The 25,455-nt window shown below is 40.6% G+C and overlaps 1 protein-coding gene across 4 annotated transcripts in view; it reads right to left on the reverse strand.

Moving 5' to 3' along the window:
• Positions 1-25,455, reverse strand: part of herc2 (HECT and RLD domain containing E3 ubiquitin protein ligase 2) — a 61,689-nt gene that overhangs the window by 28,281 nt on the left and 7,953 nt on the right. For 3 of the 4 annotated variants that reach the window (XM_017304347.1, XM_017304349.1, XM_017304350.1), the window contains exons 5-44: positions 24,222-24,444; positions 22,749-22,849; positions 21,251-21,392; positions 20,659-20,763; positions 20,394-20,565; positions 18,551-18,724; positions 17,366-17,554; positions 16,764-16,915; positions 15,648-15,805; positions 15,413-15,526; positions 15,079-15,330; positions 14,187-14,380; positions 13,084-13,284; positions 12,772-13,000; positions 12,336-12,460; positions 11,998-12,176; positions 11,732-11,916; positions 11,092-11,247; positions 10,823-11,008; positions 10,523-10,699; positions 10,059-10,162; positions 9,797-9,947; positions 8,928-9,142; positions 8,704-8,836; positions 8,413-8,540; positions 7,625-7,820; positions 7,403-7,536; positions 6,803-6,979; positions 6,569-6,705; positions 5,686-5,837; positions 4,888-5,079; positions 4,618-4,805; positions 3,756-3,948; positions 3,486-3,668; positions 3,218-3,402; positions 1,546-1,693; positions 1,253-1,449; positions 929-1,159; positions 707-845; positions 90-236 (exon numbers count right to left, since the gene is read on the reverse strand). In XM_017304347.1, the coding sequence (XP_017159836.1) occupies positions 90-236; positions 707-845; positions 929-1,159; positions 1,253-1,449; positions 1,546-1,693; positions 3,218-3,402; positions 3,486-3,668; positions 3,756-3,948; positions 4,618-4,805; positions 4,888-5,079; positions 5,686-5,837; positions 6,569-6,705; positions 6,803-6,979; positions 7,403-7,536; positions 7,625-7,820; positions 8,413-8,540; positions 8,704-8,836; positions 8,928-9,142; positions 9,797-9,947; positions 10,059-10,162; positions 10,523-10,699; positions 10,823-11,008; positions 11,092-11,247; positions 11,732-11,916; positions 11,998-12,176; positions 12,336-12,460; positions 12,772-13,000; positions 13,084-13,284; positions 14,187-14,380; positions 15,079-15,330; positions 15,413-15,526; positions 15,648-15,805; positions 16,764-16,915; positions 17,366-17,554; positions 18,551-18,724; positions 20,394-20,565; positions 20,659-20,763; positions 21,251-21,392; positions 22,749-22,849; positions 24,222-24,444 (6,744 nt within the window). The remainder of the gene's footprint in view (positions 1-89; positions 237-706; positions 846-928; positions 1,160-1,252; positions 1,450-1,545; positions 1,694-3,217; positions 3,403-3,485; positions 3,669-3,755; positions 3,949-4,617; positions 4,806-4,887; positions 5,080-5,685; positions 5,838-6,568; positions 6,706-6,802; positions 6,980-7,402; positions 7,537-7,624; positions 7,821-8,412; positions 8,541-8,703; positions 8,837-8,927; positions 9,143-9,796; positions 9,948-10,058; positions 10,163-10,522; positions 10,700-10,822; positions 11,009-11,091; positions 11,248-11,731; positions 11,917-11,997; positions 12,177-12,335; positions 12,461-12,771; positions 13,001-13,083; positions 13,285-14,186; positions 14,381-15,078; positions 15,331-15,412; positions 15,527-15,647; positions 15,806-16,763; positions 16,916-17,365; positions 17,555-18,550; positions 18,725-20,393; positions 20,566-20,658; positions 20,764-21,250; positions 21,393-22,748; positions 22,850-24,221; positions 24,445-25,455) is intronic. The other variant, XM_017304348.1, reaches the window with a different exon arrangement.

Genomic DNA, 25,455 nt, shown 5'->3' on the forward strand with positions numbered 1-25,455 from the left:
AAAAAAAAAAAAAAAAAAAAAAAAAAAAAAAAAAAGCTTAAAGTTAGGACCGGGCAATAAATCAGTAACAATATATATCAATACGTTACCGGTGGGGATGGGTCCCATGTCAACCACTGCTGGCTGGGAGAGGATCTGTCGGAGTTTGTCCTGATGGGACAGCAGAGCTCGGCCTGCTTTTAAAATGTAAAGTCTCAGCTGCTGGCAGCGCAGGAGGTGGATGTCCACCTGGTCAGCTGCAAACATCATTAGATATAATCAATACATCAATCAAACTTTACTATTATCAAACTATTTTTAAAAATGCCTGTTGAGTATCTGCTTACTTAGATTAATGTAAGCAGACCAGTTTAAAGACAGTAACTGCGCTTCAATTACAAATGTGTGTAAATCTTCGTCTATATTCTGCTGATGTCTTAAAGAAAAAAAAGTGGCAGTTTCGGTGTTTTCATTAAATGAATTAAATTAAAAATTACACGCGAGTATGCCATTTTATGCAATAAGTCATTAAAAACGACAGATGTAAACACTTGGATGAAATACATTCATAATTCAGCCGTGGCGTTAGCTTTTATCATTTATCAGCCGTGTCGAGGACTAAGGCCTCCATGTGGGTTGTGCTTAACAGCTGCGCCACCACAGATCCCCCATTTTGTCTAATTCTACAGTTAATGGAAAGGCAGCTACAAAGTGTTGCCTCCTGTACCTGTGAGTCCTCGGCTGAGGGACTTCTTTATGCGCTGCTTCTCCAGTTTGCTGCCAGCCAGGCTGACCAGCTGAGCCCAAACAGCCAACATGGGCTCATTCAGAGGCAGGTTCTGCACACTGAAGGCCACGCCAGGCAGCTGAGGAAAACGGTCCGCAGATAAAAATAATCTATTAATTTGTCTGTTCTGCGAACAGAGAAGCAATTAAACGTCTCTCATACCGGTTTGAGATGGCTGAGCAAGCAAACCCTGCAGGTTCTCATGTCGTGGAACTGGACCGTGATGCGTCCTTTTGGGGTGATGCGCATCACCGTTCCCTCTCCGTACTCCTCGTGGATGACCTGCCCGCCCAGCCTGAGGCGCCCGTCGATCCCGCCGATCACAGCCAGCACTGCCATCAGGCCGCAGACCCGGGGCCCGTCCGAGTCGGGAAAGTACTCTTCCAGGAAACACTGGGATGTAAATAGCGAGAAGGAAAAGTTCTATGAAACCCTTTTATTCTGACTGGATTAATCAGCTGAAACTATGAAAGCAGCAACTCTTACAGCTTCAGACTGGCAGCCGGCCATAATATCACCGATGGAGCCCAGCTGGGTGTTGATGTAATCATTTATGAGGCTGTTCCACTGGCCGAGGGAGTGCAGCGTGCGCAGCACAGCCACGATCTCCTCCGCCAGCGTGCTGCTGTGAGTGGCTGTCAGAGAAGCCTGTGGGCGGGACTTCCTCCTTCTCATGGAACCTTCTGTGGAGACAAACAATTTTGAAATATATGCAACTATATATAAAAAATAAAACTAAGAATTGGAACAAAAAAGTTTCAACATGAAGCTCATCTGACCTCTGAGAAGTGGCAGGTCTGAGGAGCAGGTGCTTAGAAGGCTTCCTAAGAAACTGAACAGTTTCTCCACCAGGAACTTCATGTCCTGTGAGCGTTCGGTTTTGTCCCATGAAGGCAGAACTGCTTGGAGGAGTCTCAGTGCCAGGATCTGTTTACAACAGAAAGAAAGCAAAGTTTGTTATAAAGATTACGTTTTTTTGAGAGCTTAGTGCTTGAGGAGACTGACCATGTTTCCCCTGTTTTTTTTCTTAAACAAAAAAATGTACAATAAATGTCTTTGTCATGTCGTCTCCTGAGTTTAGTTCTGAGTAGAAATGTAAAAAGACATTGGGTTGTAACCAGAACAGAATTTCCAACTTGGTCGGCCCTGACCAGTAACTGCCTGGTTGTGGGGAAACTGTTTTCTAAAACACATCAAGATGTGCATGCTGTGAAAGAGCGAGAGAGCAAGACTTTAGGAGATACTAGGAAGGGAAAACGTATTAAAGCAACGTGTCTCCGTTTTATTCTTTTAACCTTTCCAACCTTCATCTGTTATGAAACTTCTTGGATCTAGAAATTAGCTTGAAAATCTTAAGAGTTAAGGTGAAGATATACATTTCTGAGGCTTAGGTGTCAAACTGAGCCTCAGGCTTAGGTGTCAACCATTTATGTGACCTTCTGAACTCACGAGGGTCAATTTATTACACAATTACTTAAACACAATTGTTTAAGTAACAATTGTTTACTTAAATATTATTTTATCAGTCAAATCAAACCAGTTTTCATGTGTATGAACTCACATTACATCAATGCAAAAAAAAAGAAGTTACATTTTAAGTTCTCATCTATTGCTGAGAAAACTATAATATTTTAACAGTTTGTTAATGGTTATTTTTATTAATATATTTAACCACAAAATGAGTTTGAAATCCTTGCTGGTTTTACCAGCTCAAATTTAAGACTTTAAGACCTTTTTTAAGACCAGTATGAATGCAATTTAAGACCTGAACCTCCACAGAAATTTATGAACTTTGTCCAGCCAACTGGTAATAAATTTGCACTTATCCAAGGTAGAATTAAAAGAAAAAGGAAAAATAAAAATAAAAACTAGCTAGCTAGCAAGGGTATATTAGCAGTTAGTGGTAGCCTCAACCACCTCCAGTCACATTCAGGAATTTAAGACTTTTCAAGGACGTGAACACACCAAGACTGCCGTTCATGTCTAGTCATGCTAATTGCTAAAGTAAGATGCTAAACACATGCTAAAATGTGATTTTTTTTTTTTTACAATTTGGTTTTAAATTAATGAAACTCCTTTTCACAGCCACTGTTCTATGAAAAACAGCTTAAAATTGGTTCTGCTTTCAGAACAAATGACTAAATAAGAGTAAGAAAAAAGAGGGGGCAACCACAAATTTCTTCCTCTAAACTTTCGGTCCTGGAGTTAGTTATGACGTCATTCAAACATATACAGTTTTACTCCAAAGCACAGAAGAAAACAAACGGGTCACATTTACAATAAATCAAATTTTAAAAGCACGTGTGTATTTTATCCTACACTTACGCTTCATTGAGTTCTATGCCAACAAAAAAAAAAAATTTGTAAAACCTTTATGGATTGTAGCTTCTGCTTTCCAAGCCGACACCCAATAGCTAAATTTAATCCAGCGTCCACATCTGGCTAACCAACCTGTCTCTGCAGAGTGATGGCGTTGAAGGACTGGTGGCCCTCGACGATTCGGATGAGAAGGCCGATCCAGGCGGAGGTGCTCAGGGTGCTGCACATCTGAGGCATGAGGGCGATGCTGCGGATGAAGCCCAGAGTGCACCAGCTCCGGTGCTGCTCCCGAGACACCAGCCTGTGGGAGTGACAACCTGACGGCAAAAAATCAATTCCTGTTAAAATTATCTCCAATAAAAAGAAATGAAATTGCAATCATCATGAGGAGTTTATTTACTTGACTTGTCGTTAACTCCACTTTCCACCAGCATCCTCAGCAGTCCGCACAGAGTCCGAATGGCGTCCGTCTGCAGGACCTCTGCGTACATCCCGGCGGACAGAGAGAGCGTCTTCAGCAGGTTGACGGTGCTGGTCAACATCATGGCTGTTGGGTGGCTGCTCTTCTCTATAAGCTCGCCTTCTTTGAAACAAGGAGGAAGCCGTGTTACAGCTCCTACTCTGACGTCCGTGTGTTGCCTTGGAGCTGCGGTCAGACGCGCACACCGACCTGTGTCGTCCTCCGTGTCAGAGTCCTCGGCGGTGGGCTGGGCGGCCGGCGGCGGCTCTGCAAGCTTCAGGTCGTACTTGCCCTCTTTGCCCATCCGGTAAGAGTTGGTGCTGCTGGTGTCCCACTGGACCCGGATCCAGCCGTCCTCGCCCAGCTCTCCGATGACCCGGCCCAGACCAGGAGCGGGGCCGTCCTGGAATGACCGTGAAGACTTAAATCGTTTAAACTAAACACAATAGGAGGGTCGGGGCCCTAACATGTTTGTTTCAATGAACTAATCACAGATTTTAATGCAATTAATCGCTTTTTATTTTTTTACATACAAAGCATTTCTGGTACGCTCATAATTCTGAAGAACAAGTGACATCCGTGTAAAGTGACAGACAACGCAGTCACTTTCTTGGCCCACTGGATGTTAATTTTTATTTTAAAAAAAACAACGATCTGATGGGACGCTGAGATAACACTACTGTGTTCAAGTTGTGCTAAAAGGAGTTAGCTGACCAGTGAAGCTATTCAAGCTAAAATAGCATCTCAATGCTAAACATGCTGCAGCAGCACAGATGTCCCTAAAGTTTGCATATGTAGATGTTTTTTTACATAGTACCATGAATGATCATGAAACACTTGAAAGCCAACTAGATACAAAAGCATTTTGCGACAACTTGATGGTTAAATAACTTGGACAGATTAAAAACAATAAATATCTTTGTTATTGATCTTGCATGTCTGTTAATTCAAGAATTCAGCAGCAAAAATGGATCTTGAACTGAAAATGTTGCTTATTTTGTCAATTAAAATACAATTAATTAAAGAGCCAGAAATTAACTACAATAAAAAAAAATAAAACCCATTTATTTACCTGATCGCCCCATTTCCAGTCCACTCCCCTCATCACTCTGGTGCCGATCTTCATCATGGCGGCGAGTTCTGGGCCAGAAGCGGGCAGGGGCGCGGGGGCCGCCTCCTTCCTGGACTCTTCCAGGACCGTGGCCGAGCCTCCGTGAGCGCACAAACTGAGGTCCTCCTCGCTGCTGTCTGTGCTGGGGCCTACAAACATCGGACAGCGTAAAACAGAAACTCGGATTGGTTCAAAAAACCACCTCTTCCAGGTCACCTGGTGAAAACTCACCAATAAGCTTGAGGATGCTCTGAGTGAGGGCCAGAAGGCCAGAGTTCAGCAAGAGGCTGAGGCTGTTGGAGCCGTGCTTCAGGGACAGCATGTGGATCATGGCCAGCAGGAAGCGGGCCTGTGGAATGGTGCCGAGGCTTGGTCCGGCCAGGTTCTCGTTGGTGATGGTCTGAAGAGGGACCGGCTGCACGCCTATCATTGGATTGACAGCAAATCATTGGATAATGAAGTTTAGTATGTAAATCAACAGATTCTCGTAATAAAGTCAATGATGCTATGGCGCAAGAAAACTCAAGCAATTCAACTTGCTTAAACAGTGCGTTTTTTTTTCCTATGTGTAGATATGGAAAGGTATTTAAATGAGGGAAAATGATCCAAATACCTTGCAAATGTTTCTACAGTCAGACCATAATAATGGCGATTTTGATTGCAAACAATCACAAAAAACAGACGCACAATCCCTGAGGGGTTGATTGATAAAAGCTCTTTTAAAGACAAACATCTTAACAGTTATGGGTCTTTAACTTCTCTTTATGTTGCGTTTGAAACAGTTGATCATAACTCACCGACTACCCAAGACTCACAGTTTAAAACTCTGCTTCACCAAGTGAATCATAGTATTAGTTTTAAATTAAAGAGAAGTGATTAAATAATCTACAGAAAGTGACATTTTTATCCAATTAATAGAATAAATAGATAGAATGGTGGATTATAAAAATAATCAGCTGCAGCCGTACTCGTGAGCGTATGTAACTGAACATGACGATCCATCCATCAGACGTTTTTCCCAGCACTCACCCAGCTCTTTGAAGCGGGCGCTGGCCTCCAGCAGGATGTTGCGAACATTTTGGATCGCCCAGGAATACAACTTCCCAAACGTCACCTCCAAAAGCATCCGGTTGAAGGGAGGGATCAGATCGACGTGTTTAAGGCAGTCCGACAGCGGCTCCCTGAAAAGATCAAATTCGTCAGTCTGTCATTTCATTCACCCCGTTTACCAAATTTAATCCATTCTCACGTTCCCTTATAAACATGAGTGAAAGGGGAGCAGAGAGAAGGAAAAGAAATCTTGTGTAAACCTGGTCATTTCACAATTATTAAAACTTTTATTGCCGTAGACATTAGATTAACAATATAAGTTGTAAATGACATTTTTTCACACTCGGAAATGTTTAAGACTTCTTTTTTTTTTCTTTACAGTCTTGTGAATTTGATTCATACTCGAACATTATTTTCATCTCCTCATCCAAACTCTGCCAGAATTTTATTGGGCTAAAATGCACATTTGCTTTAAAGCAGAACACACTTTACTTTTGAAATGGTACATCCTGTTATTTCTGTCACTTGCGCTCAAGACAAAGAACCTTTGTAAATTAATTAAACATTAACTTATTAAACATAACTAAAATAAATTTTAAAGTCCCTTGGTTTGAATATATTTGATGGAATTAACTTATTGTGTTTAAATGTTCTCCAGCATTGACTTTATATAAAATCCTCGTAGCTTAAAGGCTTGGTGTTGGTTCATCTATAAGTCAGATAATTTTTTACTTTATTTAGAAGTCAAATACTTCCACACAGTTTTTGTTTTGAGATTTCCAGATAAGATTATGATGAAAAACAACCTCTAAAAACTTTTTATACTTATTTTTTATGCCTAGATGTAAATGTGGTTAGCTACCCGATGCTGGTCCCTTCGGGTATGACCCGCTGCCACCCGCAGAGCATGGCGTACTGCACGGACGGCAGCAGGAAGCTCTTGGAGGCCAACTTCAGCATGGTGTCGATTCCCTCCAGCCTCACCTCGGCCCTCTCCAGCTGCGATGAAACGGGGGGAAAAAAGAATCACACTTTTCTAAATTAAGGGTTTTGGATTATCGAGGAGTGCTGAACAAATCCCACTTTCAAATCGCACCTGTTTGAGGAGACACTTCCTCATTTTTTCCACATCCAGCGGCTCTTCCTTCAGCGCAAACTCCACGATGGTGCCCATCAGGCTGGACTGAGAGAAGACTCCCTGGACGCTGTGTTTCAGCCAGCGGTACCGCTGGACGTTTGCCACTGTGTTCAGCAGCGGCTGCCACTTGTCCTGCTACGGATTTGTAATTTCAATCAGGTGCAAAGTCAGAAAAATTCAATGAGCACAAACATATCGATATCCAGCTAATTTTGGAATTGCAGTGTTTCCATCAAATAAGAAATGGAATTAAAATTACAAGTTAAGAAGTTTGTTCATGCCATCAGTCATTCAAAATCGTCTTTTCGGGTAGTAGTAATGCCTGGTTGTTGATCTCATGATTCGTGTGATGCAAAAAGGGTGTTTTGCAAAATACACCAATTGCGATAAAGCTGAAAAACAACACCTCGCTCTAGTGCTAAAGCTTTTTAACTGAAAAATGTGAGATTTTTTTTAAATTGCAGTGTTTCCATTAAGCAAATTTACTTTCATGATTCCAATTTGCTCAATTTCAACATCAATGGAAACGCAGCTACTTACTGAGCCATAGAAATCTACCTTTGACGTCTTTCCAGTGGGCGACTTCCTGCCTGCAGGAGTGGGGTTAATGTGGACGTTATGTTCTTCTTCGTTGGTCCCCTCATTCTCCAGCTTTGGCTCTTCTTCATCGGCAGACTCTGATTTCTTAGGCGCTAAAAGGAGGGACAGCTAAATCCTTTAGCAGGCATCTACCGAAATAACCAAAATAGACACTTATCAGAATAGTTCAAGTAGTCCCACCTCTTTTTTTCCTTCGGTCCCTGATGAGCTTCTGAGCGATCCTCCTCCATCGCGGCTGAGAGCTCAGCAGCTTCAGCTTGGACACGATGGACAGGTCATTGCTCACCGCCGGCCGCAGCTCGTTGAACAGGAATCTGAGGCGCTCGATGACCGGGGCGCACACTTCCTTATAGGAGCGGCCCTGTTCCTGATGAGTCTGGAGTGTGACAGAGCAAAGGCAAAATTTTACACACTTATTCTCAACTTAATGTGCCTTAATAAGCCATTCATATCCCACGACTTTGACTTTTTTCTCTCTTTTTTGCATTACAAGGTCAAACTTCAATGAATCTCAACTGTGATTTTATGAGGTCAACAGTTTCAGGTCAGTTAGATTAGAGTTTCAGAAAGAGCTGAAGTTTTTAAAACTCAATTTGAAGGCGCTGAATTACAAAACAAAATTTATTTTATGTCATATTTGACAGTTTTTTTTTAACAACTGAAGATAACATCGTTTCTTGGTTGTGCTATAAAATGATGGAAAACACATAATACTGACTGTTTAGCATTACTTACAGCCAGAAGAAACATGTTGGTAAAGTAAAAAAAAAAAAAAAAAAAAAATCAACTTTAAAACACAAATCTCACTGAAGTGCCTTGTTTTGGTTCATCCCATAAAATTCTAATTAAATACATACAACTAAATGTGAACTTTTTCCAAGGCATTTTATACATTAGAAATAACTCAAAGTGGCCATTTCAACATACTATTACTACTTGATAGCAGATGTCAGAGGTTTAGCTCCTACCTTAATTAGTGAACATTTTGCCTGGTAGACCATGCGACAGACATCAATCATTGATTTAGGGAGGGACCTCTGCTTCCCCTGGTCCACCCCCAAAGCACACGGGCTGACGAGTGAGAGAGCAACGTGACCTGTGACACACGAGGGTTCGCTGTCAATTTATCCAGAAACAAAAGCAGTTACAAATCTTTGTTTACCCATGTAAGCTTCCTAGTATAAACTGTTAATTCTTATGGCAGAGAAATAAAAGAGCGCTAATAATTTGTCAGAAGAAAACCAGCGTTGCTAGGTTACCGAGGTCCTGATGTTTGAGCAAGCAGCAGAGCAGCAGGCGGCCGACTTCCTCCACTGGATGCTCCGGTGGGAAGGTGATGGGTGTAATAAGGTGGTACTGCTTACAGCAACGCTCTATTTGGCACAAAAAGTCCTAGAATAGAAAAAAAAAATGTATTGAAACACTATTATTCGGATTCATGTCTTTCCAATAGGCTAGTGAATCATTATTTTATCTGGTCCACCTTCACAGTGTGGTCCTGAGTGTTGTTGTCAGCGATAGCCTGGAGGAAGGGCTGCGCGTGGTCGCTGAGGGTGATCCTGCGGGAGTAGAGCTTGGCCTTGTCTGGAGTGGTGGAGCCCAGCGAGCTGCAGTGGTCCTCGTCCTTCTCCTCATTGTAGTTGTAGTGGATCTGACTGGTCTGAAGGCCGCCAGAGAATATGGACGACTGGAGCCATTCTGTGCACGAGGACGATAAAACAAACAAAAGAAGTTTCAATTCACAGCAGAGTTTGTTTCCAAATAATTGTCACCGGCATTAATTTTTATTGATTGATTCATACACCCTAGCTAGCTAGTTAGCTTTATTGTGCGTCACAGAACAAAACGCAATGAAGATGTCTCTCTGTGACTCAAACTTTGACAAGGAAACAAATAAAATAGACAAAAATTAAGACTTGTGATTATTACATTTAAGGCCAATGTTCTTTTTAGAAAGTCATTTTAAGACTTTAATTTTAGATACGTGAATTTAAGACTTTTTAAGCATGTGCAGACATCTTGATTTTTTTTTTCTGTATGCACAACATTTAAGTTTAAGAACAACTTACGAGTCAAATTTTGATTTTGAACACTGCAGGACAGTGAAACCGGTTTAAAACAAACTCTTTTGAATTAAATAAACCAGGCTAATATAAGATTCAACATGAATGGAAAAATAATCTGCATTAAATCAGCATTAAATTTAAAGTTTCTAATTGATTTTTAAAAATTATTCGCTCATTTCAACACCAAGACGAGTGAATGATTAGTCTTTTTGGATCCCTGGACAGACTTAAAAACAAATAAAAAAAATAAAATAGAAAATATTTTTTAAAAAGTCCTTCAACCTACTGGCACATTCAACCTCCATAGGGGACAACGGGGTGCTTTTGGCCAAATACGAGGCATGAAGACCCAACAGCAGCCCCAAATTCCTCTCCGTGTCAATGAGTGGCGAAGACAGACTGCTGAGGTCCGGAGTCGTCACCGTCTCCTGGTTAGGCTAGAAATAATTAAAAATATCCCGTTTCAAACCTATAGAAATCAGCAATTTCTTGCATATTTAAAGAAAGAAAAAAGTCTAAAGTCATTTTCTAGATGGAACGGTGAGTACCTCCATGTACTGGCCGACACAGAAAGCCTGCATGGATTCTCTGGTGTCCTCAAACTGTAAGGCAGCTTCCAAGGCAACTACAGGGTCTTCTCCAGCAAACTGAGCTGCAAAGGAAAAGACATTCTGTTTTAGCAACAACAAAAAGAAGAAGAAATGAAGAAATCTAGAGTACTACTTTCTAGATGCACAATAAAGCTATAAAGATTTTAGGTGATGCGTTTCCGAAGCATTAAGTAACTTTCCAAAAATAGTTAACTATGTGCTGATTTAAATATTTGTATTGCCGACCAGGACTCAGTTTGAGCTTCGTCTAATCTCAAATGAGTCACTAAATCAGGAAGAGAAGAAAATCTGATTAAGACAATGCTAGTAGGAATTATTTGCATTTTCCAAAATAAAGCTAAAACAAAGTAAAAAAATTATAAATAAATAAATAAAAAATTTAAAACATTCAATTTATTTACCTAAGACGCTGTTTCCTGTCAGAGACTGAGACTGAGCCTGGAAGTCTTTAATGTCATAAACCTTCCCGTCGATGACCGTCCAGAAGCCGCCATCTTTGTTGTGGTTCTCCAGGTCAGCCTTACGGATCAGTGAAACCTCTTCGTTGTTCTTAGAACTTTGTCCAGTGAAGAAGGATCCTGTCAAAACAGAAGAAAAGTTTAGTACCTTCAAACTTTTAATGCTACTAAACAACAAAAAACAACGTTTACAATGAAATTTAGGAACTCTTTCAATAAAAGGCGAGAAGTGACATATCGTACCCATAATTCCCGGCCAGGCCAAATCTTCATTATCGTCCCTCTCGTGGCCCGGAGCCAGGTGGTTGAAACGGTCCAGGTGCTCCAGGAGTCCGGCCAGCAGAGGGATGGCGCCGGTCTCCTGCATCAGTCCGGCGTCGATGGTGAGGAGGAGGATGATGGACACCACCAGCTCAGGCAGAAGCACTCCTGATGAACAGAACCACAGAAACATTTTTAAATAACTCGACAAGATCCTGGCAGCCTTATCAACACAGAGCGGAGGACGCTACCAGTCAGGTCTCCTTCAATAACCCGAGAAACTTCGGCGAAATGTCGCCGACCCGTAGACGCGATGCTCGTTGCGACGGGGAGGATGTCACCGATGTGAGTGCAAAGCAAGGCAATGTACTTCTTCAGTAAGGAGCCGACACCCAGCAGCTCGGGATCTGCAACAGATAAAGGAAACGCGGCTGAACGCAAACCCAAAAGGCAAAGAAAAGTTTTGGAGTAGGGCTTAAAAATAACATCTCGGATCCAATTTTAAAAAAATTTTTTGTCTTTTTTGAAAAAAAGAATTTACAAAAAGTCAAAAAATATTTTCAAAAAGTGGCTTTTATTTCAATCAACCCTTGTGGGAGTTTTACGATGGAGGATCAATTTTTGTTTAATCACGAGAAAAAAAAAAGAAAGAAAGAAAGAAAGAAAAGAATTTTACTGGAAGAAAATGTTAGCGTTCCCCTACTATTACATCGGAAAGTTGACCTAAATTCAAAGACCAAACAAATAGAAACGGAAGAAGGCTGACCTAGACATGCTGACATCACTCTGAACTATGGAAACCAAAGCAAAAAAAAAAAAAAAAAAACCCGACAAGTGGATCAAATTGATTTATTGACCGGCCCTACTCCGACATCGAACCGATTGACCTACTGTATCCATTGCCGTTCTCCGAGTCGGTGACTCCCAGGTACAGCTTGCTGACGAGCAGCCGCTGGAAGCGTAGCAGCAGGTCCAGAGACGCAGATCGCTCCTTGCTGACGTGTTCCGCTTCCAAATAGTTGGAGATTCGCCGGGCGACGTCTTTCAGTCGCGCGATGGTCTGCGAGGCGATGTTCCTGTCGAATTCAAACGTCGGAATGCGTCAGAGGACAGCAGAAGGATTCTGGTGGAGTGAAAACGCTGAAAACGGCAGGTACCTCAAAAGCTGCTGCACGAGTTGCACGAGTGGCAGACATTGTTTCCCCGTCGACTCGTAGATGCCCGTGTTGATGAGGTCCTTGTCCAGCACGGTACGGCAGCGGTGCATGGTGGAAGCGTTCGCTTCCTGCTCGTCGATCTCCTTCTCTTTCTGAGCCTCCTTCTTGGCCTCGATGTCCTGTCGTCATAACAACCAGAAACCAGTTTTCTCTTAGCGTCGAAGTCGCTTCTTTCTGAAATTGACGGCGGGTTTCTCCACGGGATGAATCAAATCAAAGGTTAACCACATGCTGAGGTGGCACAGCAGTGGTTTTATCATTGGCTTTAACGCTCTGACCTGTATCTCGGCTGTAATGGCGGCACTCAGAGCAGATTCCAGCCCTCCGTCGGCCATCAGGCTGCTCACCAACAGGTCGATCATGAAGCGCCGTCCAGCACTCACACTCATCTCATTACCAGATGCTGGGGGGGAAAAATGTAAATGTCTCAAAATCATGAACATTTAAACACTGGAAATGGAAGACATTTTAAATATCCAAGATAAATAAGCAAAAAACAACAGAAACAACAAATAAAATGGGTTATAAAGTCTGCTAAAAAAATAAAATTATCTTTCAAACAAAGAGATAGTTGAAACCAAAGCACCAAAGTAAATTAACATTCAGTATTTAGAAAAAAAGAGAAATAAAAGAGAAAAATGATTCATCAAGCATATGAAAATGATTGAGTTTCTTTTAGTTTATCATGAGATTAATTGTTTTATTGCGACTCACCAGCATTAGGCAGCAGCGAGGACAGCGCCCGGGCCCGCTCCTCGGCGGTGGGCAGCAGCACCGACCATCCGCTCTGCAGCACGGCCTGGGCGGCGGCTTGCACCGTGTTGAGCACGCCGGCGTTGCTGGCCAGCACCACCACCGTTTGCTTGAGGTTGTTGAGGAGAACGCTGCCGAGCCCCAGGCCCAGCTCCTCCGGGTCCACCTGGTTGCTGATGGCTGCGTGGAGCTGAGGAAAAAGAAAAAAAAAAAATTCTAGGAGGATTCAGGCTAAAGCAGCAACTTCCACGGCTTTAACCTGAGGATGCGTACCTGGAGCCGGAGCAGGTTCAGCGTGGCCACCACCATGCACTCCTTCTCCTGAGGAGGCGGCCAGTCCGAGCCGCCGTCCATGCCCTCGCTGACCTGGCGCAGGAGTAGGTCCAACTGCTCGAAGGTCATGGAGCAGACGTCCACCACGAAGGGCACTCGCTGCCCGACAGACCACTCAGAGCAGGAGGACCAAGCGAAGCTCTGAAGGCAACAGAACAAACCAGGGAATTTGTTCTATCACAATCACTACAAATCAGGGTTTGTTCAATGCTTCTGCAGTAAAATTCAAGGACTTTTCAGGCTGTATAATAGTAAGTTATTAAACATTTCCAGCACCAAAATTTGAGGATAAAAGAATAAATGAATAAAAAAAGGACTGTTTCAATTCATTATTACATGATATTATTTATTACCGTTATTAATCATTTTTTGTGACGATAGACATTTTTCAGAAAGGAAAAGATCAACTAAAATTTTGGATAATTGTATGTTTTGAAATGTCTGTCACACACCTTATACATCCGACTAGTCTGAGAACAAAATACTAATAAATAAAAAAACTCCCTTAATTTCAATAAAGCAGTTTAAGCTATAGAATATAAGACAACCCTTATTTCAAAACCACAAATAAATCATTGAGCCGTTAGGTGTAATAAATATCAAAACAATCCCATATTAATGGTTAAGGTAAATGACCTTGCTGCTCAAAATGAATGCCTAACGACAACATACAAAGACAGTTACCAAAAATAAAAAAATAAATAGTCAAGTTTTCTGACTTTTGAAATAACAATTTAGGTGATACTAACAGACTTAAAACAATAGAAGTGTACTCTGATTTAACCACGGACGATGAGGAGGAAAAGGGTGGACATGTCTTTTTATTAGGTAAGATTATCTGTATTTTTATTTATTTTTTTAAATTTAGGCTTTTAATCAAATGTTAGATTTCACTTCATAACAAAACTGCAGTTTTTACACAGAAATCAAGTACTTTACAAACCTTGAAAACACCTATTTGAAATTCAATCGTCTTCAAGGACGTCAAAGCACAAACCCTGAAATGTTCTGCAGTCTGAAGAGCGTTAAAGTGTTCGTCTTACTTGTCCTGGGCCACAGGAAATCCCCACAATGTGCTTGGAGTTGAGTCCTGGGAGAGCCTTGGGCTGCTTCTTGTTGGAAAAGAGAGTATCAAAGTGTTGGAGTTTATCGTTGCTGCCCCAGCTGTGCACTTCTCCGTCGTCTGTCAGAGCCAGACAGTGCGTAGACCCTACAGCGATATCCACCACTTTCTTTCCTGAACAGAAACAGAAAAAACAAAGGGTAATGCCGGTCAAACTTAAGTCTTTTTAAGACCTGTTTAGTGCCACCTTTGAATAAAATTTAAGACATAAAAACTATAAGTATGAGGGAAAATTGCTGCAAAATTCTGAACCTGGTTTTGTGACCATGTCAGAGGCAAAAGCTAGCTAGCAAAGGTACATTAGCAGCTAGTCATTGTTAGCCTCAAGTGCCTCGAGTCATAGATTGGAGTGAAGACATTAGCGTGCAACTAAAACTTTTGATGAAGGGGGGGGAAAAAAAAAAAAAAAAAACAATGAAATGTCTGCCATGACAACATTTAAGACCTGTGATTAATGAATTTAAGGATAACCAACATTTCTTAAAATTAATTTAAGGCAATTTAAGGCCTTGATTTTAAACATGCAAATTTAAGGCTTTTTGCACAGAATCCAATGACATTTTTTGTGTGTGACTTAAAACTTAAATTGTAGGGAAAAAAGTTTAAAGTCCTGACATGACAAAATTTAAGACTTATAATCAACATATTTAAGGCCAACTTAAATTATTTTTTGATTAATTTAAAACATTTTGAGGCCTTAGTTTTAGACAAACAAATGTAAGACATTTTAAGGATGCACAAACACCCTGTATGCATTAACAATTGTTTTCCTAAACCTTCCAAACTCTCTTGTTTCCCCATCAGCGACTCACCCTGAAGACTGTCCAGCAGCTTCGGGTAGCGGACGTGTTCGTCCGTGCCGTGACCCAGACGCTGGTTGTCTCCCTTCCCCCAGGTGTACACCTGTCCATCTTTGGTGAGGGCTACAGAAAACTGACTGCCGCAGCACACCTTCACTATATCCAGATCCTGCAGCTTCTCCACCAGCTTGGGCGTCTTGCAGCCGTCGCTGCCTCCGCGACCCAGTTTGCCATAGTCGCCGTCGCCCCAGGACCACACCTGGCCTGGGGAAAGCAAAGAGGGCAGACATAAATATGGAAGCATAAATGGTGGAAGCCACAGCAGACAAAACTATTTTGCTCCAACCGTTTTCAGTCACAGCAAGCGTTTGTGCGTCCCCGCTGCCACATGCCACGTCCATGACCTTATGTCCTTTCAGAGCGGTCACCAGCATGGGCGTCGTCTGGTCCTCACTAGAGCCTAAAATCAAACAGGAGAGAAGGCATTACAGAATATAAACGGAGAGAAAATGGGTTCTAATAAATCCATCACTAAATGTTGAGAAGGATAAATGTAAATGAACGAATCTGTGTGACCTCACCGTGACCCAGCCGACCGTAGTTCCCTCTCCCCCAGGTGTAGAGCTCGCCGTCAGCCGTGATGGCAGCGCTGTATGTGCTCCCGCAGGCGATGTGCACCACGTGCTTTCCTGCCTGTTTCCCATTAAAGGCGGCGATCATTGTGGGCTCCTCTAGGTAACTAAAGCAAAGAGCCGTTTGAAATGAGGAAAGGTTAATTGGATTTCAGCTCAGCACAGACTGCAACACCTGTCTTAAAAGGCCTTCAGTGCCAGCTGTCTATCTGCCCTCTTACCCCCCCTTTGTTCAAAGCTATAAACCATTAGCAACAATTAAAGCTGAAACAATTAATCGCGATTAATCAGTTAATAAAATAATAATCAATTTAGTCATTGATTAATCGTTACCTGGAGTCTACAGACTAAAACATGACATTGTCTGAAATAACAAGCTCACAATAATAACCAAGCAAAGCTATGCAAATATACAACATACATCTTTACTAAAGGTAAAAAAAAAAAAAAATCCTTCCCTGTAAATATATTCTACCAAAACTTCTCAAATTGGAGAGTTTTAGCTTCACCTGGTTCAAATTCTGTTTAAGAAATATTTCCAACCACCTTTTGCTGTCCAATAAATTGTCTAATCCAGAAAAATGGTCAACAAGATCAGCCATACATGGTATTGATTTTAAGTTGGCTGAACTTTTCGCAGGCTGATGTTGGAAGGATCATGTTTTAGCTGCAGATTCATCCTTTGCTACAAATGATCCAGCTTTCACTAATTTTTGCTTTCACATTATTGCATTTTAGGCATAAAAATCTTTTATTTTCTAATATTAAAAAAATTATTGTTTATTTGAATCATTTAATGTATTTCTAATATTGTATATATACAAAAAAAACTGGTAGTTAAAAACATCTGCGGAGTGCGGCAATTTTTTTATCCAATTAACTGAATAATTGTCAGAATAATCGATTACTAAGACAATCTTTAGTTGCAGCCTCGGTGGCAACATGTTCCGCTTTAAATAGACAAAACCAGTTGCATTTCTTTTTCTACCCAAGACTACTACTGTTTTCATTTGATCACATATCACAAGTTAGAGGCCCCTCGATTCAACATTCGTTGTTGCTTACGTGGTGTCTCCGTGTCCCAGGCGGCCGCCATCGCCGCAACCCCATGAAAACACTTCACCGTTGGACGACAGGGCCATGTAGTGCTGGCCGTCAGGATGAGCGGCCAGCTTCACTATCTTCCTGGAGCTCAGGCAGTGGACCAGCATGGGAGCCTGGAAGCAGGGGTGGGAAAATTTAGGGTACAAAAGCTAAAAAAAAATCCTACAAGTCAATGTGTTGTTGATACATGTAGGTCAGGTCTCATTAGTAACTACACCACATTGGTAACTACCAGAAATATCAAGTATAAATATGGGGGATTATGTATAAATTTGACCAAGTCTAAAAATAAATAAATAAATAAATAAATAAAAAATCTAAAATGTTGGAGCGGACTAAATGCTGGTGTGGAGTGCTTCTCTCAATTTGCATGTGGGTCGATATAATCCAATACTTGTTTTGTAAGCTGATATCGGACCGTTTCTGACATCAATATCGCATCATGACAACCCTGAACTGGACAGAACCCAGAAATGGCGTGGAAGTGGTTTAGTTGACGGGACGTTGACGGTTTCTGACCGTGTTGATCAGAAACCAACAGAAACCCTCCAAGCAGAACTGACCAGGGTTGTGCTCTTGTAGTTCTGGGTGTAAATGGTGCCGCTGTTGGACAGGATGAGGAATCCCTTTTCTGAACAGACGATCTGCATGACCCCGAGGCTCGACAGGGCCTTGCACTGAATGGGGCCGCTGACGTTGGCATACAGCTTCCAGCCCAAAAGGCCCCAAGCGATCACCTCCTGCAAGGTTCCCTGGAATTAAACGAAGAGTGAGAGACAGAACTAAGGATCTGGTAACGACGCGTGCTTCAGAGAATCGACACAGAATCCAAACATACTGCACTGCAAAAACATAAAATCTTACCAAGTAAATTTGGTGTAATCTGTGGTACAAATATCTTAGTTTTCTTATTTCAAGTGTCCTAACTTGCAAGTAACTTTTCAGCCTGATATAGGGGCTTGTTTTAAGTAAATAATTCCTTAATATTGAAGAAAAACTACCTAGTTCCATTGAGAAATTATTATAAGACGACATTTTTCAATCACGTTTATTTGTGTAGAGCATTTCAGCAGCAAGGCGGATCAAAGTGCTTTACACAAGCTTTACACAAAAAAACCACAAAATTACAAAGTTATAAATAAAACACCATACAGTCGACAAATGACCAAACACTATATTTTGCTGATGGCACTCATCAAAACAATACACATCAAATATGATGGTCAATGTTGAAGTTATAATGGTTTAAAAGAAACTCTAAACAGGTGAGTTTTTAGTCTTGACTTATAAGTAAAATAATCTGCCAATGAAGCTAGCACTTTTTCAACAATATTAAGGAATTATTGATTCAAAACAAGATCCTATATCTTGCTAAAAAGTCACATTGAAGTGTAATAAGATATTTGCACTAGAAACTAGACCAAAATTACTAAAGATTTTGTGTTTTTGCAATGTAGAGACGGTCATGTTTAACATTTAAATGCTAATGTGGATGAATTCAAATTAATTCATGCACGATATGTTAACAAATTGAAAAATTTGAAAATACTGCTCATGATTTCCCACCTGTATTTGCACTGTTCTCAACTACAGAAAGAAACACCAGAATCTCACTAAATACATGAAGCCCTAATGAATTTAATGCATTTTACCAAATCAGAAAAGCTTGAGAAATCTAAATTAATACATCATCATGCACATGAAAGATGATGACTTATGCACTGATAAGAAATAAAAGGAGCCATCACCTTGTGTGAGGAGGGGGAGTTACAGTGTGGGGGGCTGTAAGGAGAAGCCAAGCGGTCCAGGTGAGCCATGAGCACTACAGCCGTCTGCTGAAGGTCAATGGCGAGGTCATTGTCCTGGGGTAAGGTCAGGTACCGCAGGAAACTCTCATTGGGGCTGAGCGGTGCTGTCAGGATCTAGGAATTACATTTAGTGGACAGAACCTGTTAGAATTATTATGTTTGTTATCATTCTTACATTTATAATTTTATGTTACTAGTTTTTATTTAGAGGTTTAGTGTTCAAATTTGTTGAAACTTGGGAGACAAAATTAAATCTTCCTTAATCAAGCATGTTTGTACAGATGGTGACTTAGATCTTCCTGGGAAAGTCCTGAGCTGTAAAACCTATCTATGTGTTAATTTAGTTTCTGTGTCTCCCCTCTGTCTGTCTGAATTCACATCCTACTGTGAAGATAGGATGTGGGTTTCACCCCCTCCATTCCTGTTCACACCTTTCTCTCCCCTGCTAATAAAAGAGACAAACAAACTGAAGGCTAGCAGAACACATGGTGAGCGGCTTGGAGGAGCAGTTCACTGTGTCTTCTCCTTCTGCAGAAGTTTGGCTAAAAACTCATATACGTTGTCTGTGGTTCTCTTTTTCCATGTAGGTTTCAGAAAATACCTAACAGAACCAGTCACAGCTCCACATCACAATGTGTTTGAACGGTGTGGCAAATAAACCTCAGAAAGGCTGAAAAAGCTGACAACATTTCCAAACCCGGCATGATCCAAGAACGGAAGCTCAAACGTTGCCTTCCTGTTATCTGCTCAAAGTCTAAATACGTTTTCTTACCTTTCTCTGGTTCCCTTAACTTGATTTTTTAAAACAATTTTCTAATACTAAAAGCTAACTGAGTCTTTCATCTTGTAACACTATCTACTAGTGCTGAAAAGATTAACTGAATTAATTGTGATTATTTATTGAAATAATAATTTATAATAACTAATTTAGTAATCGACTAATCGTAAACTGGAGTATACAGAACCTGAGGAAGGGAATTTGTGAAATAACACAGTTCAAGCAGCAATTAAACCAAAACTGTACAAAAATACATACATTTTGCATTTAAGATAAAAAAATAAATAACTTCTGTCTGTAAATGTGTGCTAAACAGAACTTCTAAACTTTGTCCAAGAAAAAAAAGGGGGGAAAAAACTCCTACAGAGCACCTTTTGCTGACCATTTATTATTCCAAAAAACAAGCAAACAATTTTTTTTAGCTGCAGATTCATCTTTTGCTACAAATGATTAAGTGATCATTAAAGGAATGCTATATTGTTGCACTTCATGCAATAAAATGTTCATGTTCTTATTTAAAAAAGCAGTTGAATTTGCTCATTTGCATATGTTAACGCATTTCTAATCTGAAAAAAAGGCTTAAGTGAATAAATAAAAAATTTACTAAATGTGCCAATTTTAAAATCTGATTAACAATTAATCATCAGAATAATGAGTGGGAATCGATCATTCTGTCTATTCTGATCATAATCATGTACAAAACGGTGTGTTTTTTGTTTTCATGACATTAATATGATCTGCTTTGGGGGAAAAAAATGTATGTTTTTATTTCTGAATAGTCAGCTGCCAGTCAAGCTTACAGATGTTGGATTCTGTTCACCAGCCCATTTATCTGTGGAGCTCTAATAAAACAATCTTATTCTCCTGTTCTCAATAATCGGCACGTAAAATTAATACTTATTTTTTCACTTCATTTGAATATCCCATGTTATCCAAACGTTTTTCCAAAACATTTGGCGGTTTTGAGGTTTAATTATCTAGATGCTGGTTTGGATTTTTTCCTACCTCAGCATCCTCCTCAGGAAGCGGCTCCTCCTTGCTGCTGTGTATGTTGTGAAAGCGTTGCAGCAGAGGCAGGAGAGGAGCGCTGGTTCCCTGGGTGGAGCGCTCATTGTCCATCTCTCTGGTGCCGTTTTCCCATAAACGTAACAGGAGTAGAACGGCGGACAGCAGCTGGCTGGACGGGCAGAGAGAGACACCGGGAAAACGATTCATCACGGCTGATGAGAGGAAGAATAAATCAGGTCATGGGGAAGGGTGGTGGTGTTACCTGAGCGTCCCCCTCTGCACAGCCAGCTCCAGCAGGATGGCCAGGGCGAGGTGCTCGTCCTGAAGAGGAATGTTACCTTTGACGCTGGCGCTTCCATGAACGTCACTGAGCCCAAAACATACAAGACTTTTATTAATTACATGCAGATTACATCACAAATGGGTCACAATGAAACGGCCAAGAATGAAAAAAAACAAAACAAAAATAGATAAAAATGTAAATCATAACAGCAAAGGAGCTGCTATGTTTTTAAGATCTGTCATTTTGCTTTCAGTTTTACTTAAAGGGCGGTATTATGCATTTCCCAGGGACACAGTCATTTTACAACATAATCAACTAATTGTTCCCTTCAGTTGTTACAAAAATGTTATACATATCAAATATGACTGAATCGTGAACTGAAGCTGCTTGAAGGTAAACACTTCTCGAACAGTTTTCCATAGCTTGAAATAAATATAAATTCAGCTGTTTGTATGCATTTCTGATTGCAAACTCAAAAAAAACTATTGGAAGAGGAACAGCAGAAAATGTGTAATTCTCTATAGAATAAGAAGATGCTTACAAGAGATGCTTTGAGAAAACAAAACACAACCTTAGAAATTTTGTGGCCCTCTCGACGACTTCCAGCCACACAGAAGACACAGTCCCCTCGTCAAACAGGGTGGCCTCAGGAAGGGCCCGCAGAGCGTCCAGAGACTCCTGGAGGAGCTCACTGCAGAGGTCTGCATCGTCTCCTGCAAAACAACAAACGCTTTGTGACATAATTTACTGTGGAGACATGGATAAATATGTTTATTTTTATATTTATAGTACATTTATATACATAAATATTTATGTATATGTTAATAAGTATGTATTGAAGCATATATATTTGCATTTTTATATAGCGTGTACAATTGGACATACAGTATAAGGGTCACGCTTTCAAAAAATGAAGAATAACCATCATTGGACTCTAGATTAAATCATACATATGCTACTACTTTTTATTATTAACCTCAACAGTATCTTGGACAGCAAGTGTGTGTAGTCCCATAGTAATTTGACTAGGACTAAAAAAAATGGTGTGCTTTTTGAGAAAATTGAAAAGCTTTTGGTGTTCTCATGACATATTCCAGGATTATTTCTGAAATGAGAACCAAAGGTTTTACAGTGTGCGTGTGTGCTAGTTTCTCTCGTGTTACAGGAAGAAGAGGCTGCCCCTTTGTTCCCACCCAGTCCCTGCAGACGAGCAGCTCTCAGCCTCACACATGAAACAACAGCATCTCATCTCACAAAGCCAACAATGAGAGGTGGAAATGAGGCCGTGGCCTTTTATCCAAAGGATATAGAGTGAATTCAACATGTTGATTTAACAGAGGTACAGTTTGGGGGTGGGCGTCTGTTTTAAAATCACTAGAAAAATGAGTTGACAATCTAATTGTTTTTTTATATTGTAAGGCTGCCACTGGTTAACCACAAGGCAGTGTGTGAAAAGCGATATTAAGGAGGAGCGATGGAAGCCTGCTCATGTCCCTCAGCCAATCAACTTCCACCATAGTTTAAAGAAAACCTACAGTTCAGCTCAGAAGTTTACAGGCTCTTAATTGCCAATTAAGAAGTCATAACCATTTTAATCATCAAAGGTGCTAATATAACCCTTGACTAAATGTTTGAACACTTATCAGAAATAGTGACGTTCGTTTAATTTGGTTTGTTTCTTCAAAGATTACAACAGGATTAATGGAACAGTTTGCCTTTTAACCAATGAGTCAGTCATAAAACAGCTAAAGACCTCTAAATCCATGTGTTCTGCATATTAGCTCAACAATAGTGTGAAAAGTTAAGAAACTATTTGTATGCTATAATATATATATATATATATATATATATATATATATATATATATATATATGTCTTCCACCACTTATTCAGCAAGCAGTAACAACAAACTGAAGTTAGATCATGTTATTATGAAATATGTCTGTTTATTCTCCAGTGATTTGTCACTTATTAGCAGCTGCTCAGTGAAGCTTCTTCAACCTGGTGACAGCAGAAATGTTCCCTGCCGCAGAAGAACGGCGCCCCGTCCCCTCCTGAGGCGTTCTTACCTGACCGCCACGCCCGGCGCAGGAAAGCAAAGGCGAAGGAGAGCGCCGCCCTGGAGCCGACTCGGGCCAGGCCTTCCACCCCTTTACTGGCAGGACGAGGACTTGAATAAAGACAAGAAATGGGCAGACAAATTGACTATAGTTTCACCACAAACTGGGGAAAACATGATCTTTTACCATATTCTGATTAAACCGTTTCAGCCTTTGGGTTCTTTGGGGGTACATTTATCAGTTTTATAGCACATCATAAAGACGGGGAGCTTATTAAGGTCACCTTTAAATAACAGCATGAAAAAGACGGGGGGTGGGAGGGTAACGGGACAAAAACGGTGGCTTTGCTAAATTATGAGGTTCAGAATTAGAGAAAGTGGAGGAAAGCAGAGTCGCTCTTCTATTAGTCTCAGGAACATTTTGTGTCACATGAGCAGTCACAAGAAAATACTTGGTTATTTTTCTTCGGTGTGACGGATTTAGTTTAAGAGTTTCTGTTTTGGCTTCTGGGTAGTAACCACATCTGAACCCGCTATTAAAAACAGACATTGATAAAGGTCCTTTCTACTTCATTTAAAATTGAGGTAAAATCTAAACACTTAGCGAGAATTTGGAAAGGAACAAATCAGATTTAAACATTTAAAATTAGAAGCTTCTGCAAAGAGTGCACAGCAGTAAGCTCCAGCTCAACTCAGGGTCACTGCGTTGCATGGAAACTTACAGAAAATGTAACAAAGAGGTTCCAGCCTGACCCAGGTGTCGGCTTGTGCTTTATTTTTTTTTTTCTTTGTGTTTTAAAGACAGCTATAAGATTCCCTAACAAACTTCAACTCCTTATATCTGCTGATTTTGTGTGATGTGGGTTTGTGTTTTACACAGGCAGGTTTTAAAACCCAAGGCCAAATTTCTATGAGCACAGCGTGCAAAACCTTTGATCTAATGAATTTGGGTTTTAATAGTAAAATAGAGAATCTACTGGCTGCTGCAGATTCTGGTCTGTCAGTGTGTCACTAGTCAGTGCATCTAATGACATTCAACATAAAGTGCTGAGTTTAAAAGCTAAGTAATGTGGACTAGTAACCCTGTCTGTCACAATAAATGAAAAGAGAGTTAAGTAAATTAAGTGCTAGATGGTCAAAATGCTAAAACAGAGCATGTAATATAGAAGCTGTAGTGCATAAGGCGTTCTTTTTAAATCAAACATCTGTACTCTATGCAGTCAATGTTAACACCCTGCAAGTAATTAATTAATATTCACAAATTCCTTCCATTTTTTTTCAGCTCTGGTCCAAACCATTTAGAAATTTGATTCCCCATCAAACTCAATAAGAACCGCAAATTATCCCAGTATGTCATGGGGATGGGAGCCTAGTTTCAGTAATGGACTACATAAAAATAAACCCAAAATAAGCATAAAGTTTCTTTCATTCATCTAATCTATTTATTGGGCATCAGACATCCACAGAGCTTCATGAGGTGTACCTCTTATTGTCAGTAGCAGGCAGAGGCTGGCTGGGAGGTATCTTCCAGCGGACCTTGTACTTCTCCTCCATCATGCTGTGGCTGAGAGAGATGAGGTAGCGCTCCAGGATGACCAGCCGCTGGCGCAGGCGCTGGGCGGACAGGGTGCTTTTGGCCATCTGGGCCGAGAGCTTCTGCTGGTCCTCGACCAGAACCAGCAGACAGTCTTTGAGCTCCGTCTCATCTAAGCGCGCAAGAAAAGAAACATTAGAAAAGGAAAAAAAAAAGAAAACATAATGCAACAATAACACACCAACAGAATAATCAATGTTGCACTGTCTGGGGTGTTTCAACAGAATCTTTTACACACCCACAGTGCAGCACAGCGCAGGAAGATGAGATGCTCTAATATAGCATGGTTGAAATCTACTTAAGCCGTATGTAAGCCAGACTGACCTGAGGTCGCAGGAGACGCGCTAAAGTCATCCGTGTTCTGATGTCTGGACATATAGCCAAACTATACTCTGCTAAGACATAGATAGCTGTACCTGCTAGAGTCAGAGTAAAGAGAGGACGAATGCAACGACTTGAAAACTACACACACCACTTGATCTTTTTCACATTATCACAAATATTAAGGATGAACTTTTTTCACTTCTGATTCTAATATCTGAGGTTTAGCATCGATCGATACTGATCCGATACAGAAAAGCTGCGCTGAATTTACTTCAAATCTTTCTTTTTTTAATTAAATACATACATAAATGTACTGAATTACACATTTATTTGATAACTCTGCACCAGTACAGCACACATAAGTACACCAATGCACACATAAGTACACCAATAGCTTCGAAAGCTTGGTGAAATGTATAAACATGTAAATATAAACTGCAACAAACCTTTCAAATGGTTTAGAAATTAGTAATTCTAAATACAACATAAAATAAATAATGGAGCGTGACGTCACTCACTGCTCAAAGCATAGAAATAGACTGAATGTATCAGGTGCATCGTCACCGATAGAATTTTTTGTCAATATCGGGACCAACACAGATATCAATATCAGACTGATGATTCTCAAACATCAGATATTACCGAGACTATGTTACACTCAGACTACTTACTAATTAGGAAGCTAATGAAGGTAACCATACGGCTGGTTTAATTTAAGGGTATCAGAGTGAAGAGGGGTGAATGCATCACACTTTTAGGAATCCTTTTTTTTAAAGAAAAAAATAATTGAAAATGGTGC

Source organism: Poecilia reticulata, linkage group LG4 (genome assembly GCF_000633615.1).
Source record: "Poecilia reticulata strain Guanapo linkage group LG4, Guppy_female_1.0+MT, whole genome shotgun sequence".
Lineage (NCBI taxonomy): Eukaryota > Metazoa > Chordata > Actinopteri > Cyprinodontiformes > Poeciliidae > Poecilia > Poecilia reticulata.